This window comes from Hyperolius riggenbachi, chromosome 5 (genome assembly GCF_040937935.1).
Source record: "Hyperolius riggenbachi isolate aHypRig1 chromosome 5, aHypRig1.pri, whole genome shotgun sequence".
NCBI classification, from domain to species: Eukaryota; Metazoa; Chordata; class Amphibia; order Anura; family Hyperoliidae; genus Hyperolius; species Hyperolius riggenbachi.
This window is the reverse complement of record NC_090650.1, coordinates 417,763,208-417,765,707: the sequence shown is the minus strand read 5'-3', so window position 1 is coordinate 417,765,707 and position 2,500 is coordinate 417,763,208. Positions and strand designations below refer to the sequence as shown.

Here is a 2,500-nt window from a genome sequence, read left to right as displayed (position 1 = left end):
GAAGGAAGAAAAAGAAGAAGAAGAAGAAGAAGAAGGAAGGAAGAAAAGAAGAAGAAGAAGAAGGAAGGAAGAAAAGAAGAAGAAGAAGAAGAAGGAAGGAAGGAAGAAGAAGAAGAAGAAGGAAAGAAGAAAAGAAGAAGAAGAAGGAAGGAAGAAAAGAAGAAGAAGAAGAAGGAAGAAAAGAAGAAGAAGGAAGGAAGAAAGAAGAAGAAGAAGAAGGAGGAGGAAGAAGAAGGAAGAAGAAGAAGAGAAGAAGAAGAAGGAAGGAAGAAAAGAAGAAGAAGAAGAAGGAAGGAAGAAAAGAAGAAGAAGAAGAAGGAAGGAAGAATAGAAGAAGAAGGAAGCAGAAGAAGAAGAAGAAGAAGAAGAAGAAGAAGGAAAAGAAGAAGAAGAAGAAGAAGAAGAAGAAGAAGAAGAAGAAGAGAAGAAGAAGAAGAGAAGAAGAAGAAGAAGAAAGGAAGAAAATAAGGAGAAGAAGAAGAAGGAAGGAAGAAGAAGGAAGAAAGAGAAGAAGAAGAAGAGAGGAAGAAAAGAAGAAGAAGAAGAAGGAAGGAAGAAAAGAAGAAGAAGAAGAAGTAGGAAGGAAGAAAAGAAGAAGAAGAAAGAAGGAAGAAAAGAAGAAGAAGAAAGAGAAGGAAGGAAGAATTGAAGAAGAAGAAGTAGAAGGAAGGAGGAGAAGAAGAAGAAGAAGAAGAAGAAGAAGAAGAAGAAGAAGAAGAAGAAGAAGAAGAAGAAGAAGAAGAAGAAGGAGAAGAAGAAGAAGAAGAAGAAGAAGAAGAAGAAGAAAGGAAGAAAAGAAGAAGAAGAAAGGAAGAAGAAAGGAAGAAAGAAGAAGGAAGGAAGAAAAGAAGAAGAAGAAGAAGAAGAAGAAGGAAGGAAGGAAGAAAAGAAGAAGAAGAAGAAGAAGAAGAAAGAAGAAGAAGAAGAAGGAAGGAAGAAAAGAAGAAGAAGAGGAAGGAAGGAAGAAAAGAAGAAGAAGAAGAAGAAGGAAGGAAGAAAGAAGAAGAAGAAGAAGAAGAAGGAAGAAAGAAAAGAAGAAGAAGAAGAAGGAAGGAAGAAAAGAAGAAGAAGAAGAAGGAAGGAAGAAAAGAAGAAGAAGAAGGAAGGAAGAAAAGAAGAAGAAGAAGAAGGAAGGAAGAAAGAAGAAGTAGAAGGAAGGAAGAAAGAAGAAGAAGAAGGAAGGAAGAAAGAAGAAGAAGAAGAAGAAGAAGAAGAAGAAGAAGAAGAAGAAGAAGAAGAAGAAGAAGGAAGGAAGGAAGAAAAGAAGAAGAAGAAGGAAGGAAGAAGAAGGAGAAGAAGGAGGAAGGAAGAAGAAGAAGAAGACAAGAAGAACAGAAGAAGAAGAAGAAGAAGAAGATGAAAGGAAGAAAAGAAGAGGAAGAAAAGAAGAAGAAGAAGAGAAGAAGAAGAAGAAGAAGAAGAAGAAGAAGAAGAAAGGAAGAAGAAAGAAGAAAGAAGAAGAAAAGAAGAAGAAGAAGAAGAGGATGGAAGAAGAAAGAAGAAGAAGAAGAAGAAAAGAAGAAAGAAGAAGAAGAAGAAGAAGAAGAAGAAGAAGGAAGGAAGAAAAGAAGAAGAAGGAAGGAAGAAAGAAGAAGAAGAAGAAGAAGGAAGGAAGAAAAGAAGAAGAAGAAGAGAAACAGGGAAGAAGAAGAAGAAGAGAAGAAGAAGAAGAAGAAGAAGAAAAGAAGAAGAAGAAGAAGAAGGAAGAAAGAAGAAGAAGAAGAAGGAAGAAGAAGGAAGAAGAAGAGAAGAAGAAGAAGGAAGAAAGAAGAAGAAGAAGAAGAAGAAGAAGAGAAGAAGAAGAAGAAGAAGGAAGGAAGAAGAGAGGAAGAAAAGAAGAAGAAGAAGAAGGAAGGAAGAAAAGAAGAAGAGAAGAAGTAGGAAGGAAGAAAAGAAGAAGAAGAAAGAAGGAAGAAAAGAAGAAGAAGAAAGAGAAGGAAGGAAGAATTGAAGAAGAAGAAGTAGAAGGAAGGAGGAGAAGAAGAAGAAGAAGAAGAAGAAGAAGAAGAAGAAGAAGAAGAAGAAGAAGAAGAAGAAGAAGAAGAAGAAGAAGAAGAGAAGAAGAAGAAGAAGAAGAAGAAGAAGAAGAAGAAGAAGAAGAAGAAGAAGAAGGAAGAAAAGAAGAAGAAGAAAGGAAGAAGAAAGGAAGAAAGAAGAAGGAAGGAAGAAAGAAGAAGAAGAAGAAGAAGAAGGAAGGAAGGAAGAAGAGAAGAAGAAGAAGAAGAAGAAGAAGAAGAGAAGGAAGAAAAGAAGAAGAAGAGGAAGGAAGGAAGAAAGAAGAAGAAGAAGAGAAGGAAGGAAGAAAAGAAGAAGAAGAGAGAAGAAGGAAGAAAGAAAGAAGAGAAGAAGAAGGAAGGAAGAAAAGAAGAAGAAGAAGAAGGAAGGAAGAAAAGAAGAAGAAGAAGGAAGGAAGAAAGAAGAAGAAGAAGAAGGAAGGAAGAAAAGAAGAAGAGAAGGAAGGAAGAAAAGAAGAAGAAGAAGGAAGGAAGAAAAGAAGAAG

At 35.8% G+C, this 2,500-nt stretch overlaps 1 protein-coding gene across 1 annotated transcript in view; it reads left to right on the top strand.

Moving 5' to 3' along the window:
- Nucleotides 1–2,135, top strand: part of LOC137517877 (trichohyalin-like) — a gene marked incomplete at both ends in the record, with an annotated part of 3,537 nt that extends 1,402 nt beyond the window's left edge. The window contains 5 exon segments of the mRNA XM_068234944.1: nt 1–442; nt 444–575; nt 1,004–1,269; nt 1,390–1,877; nt 2,071–2,135. The exon segment at nt 1–442 is cut by the window's left edge and continues 302 nt beyond it. Of these exon segments, the coding sequence (XP_068091045.1) occupies nt 1–442; nt 444–575; nt 1,004–1,269; nt 1,390–1,877; nt 2,071–2,135 (1,393 nt within the window).
- Between the last annotated feature and the right edge of the window lie 365 nt (nt 2,136–2,500).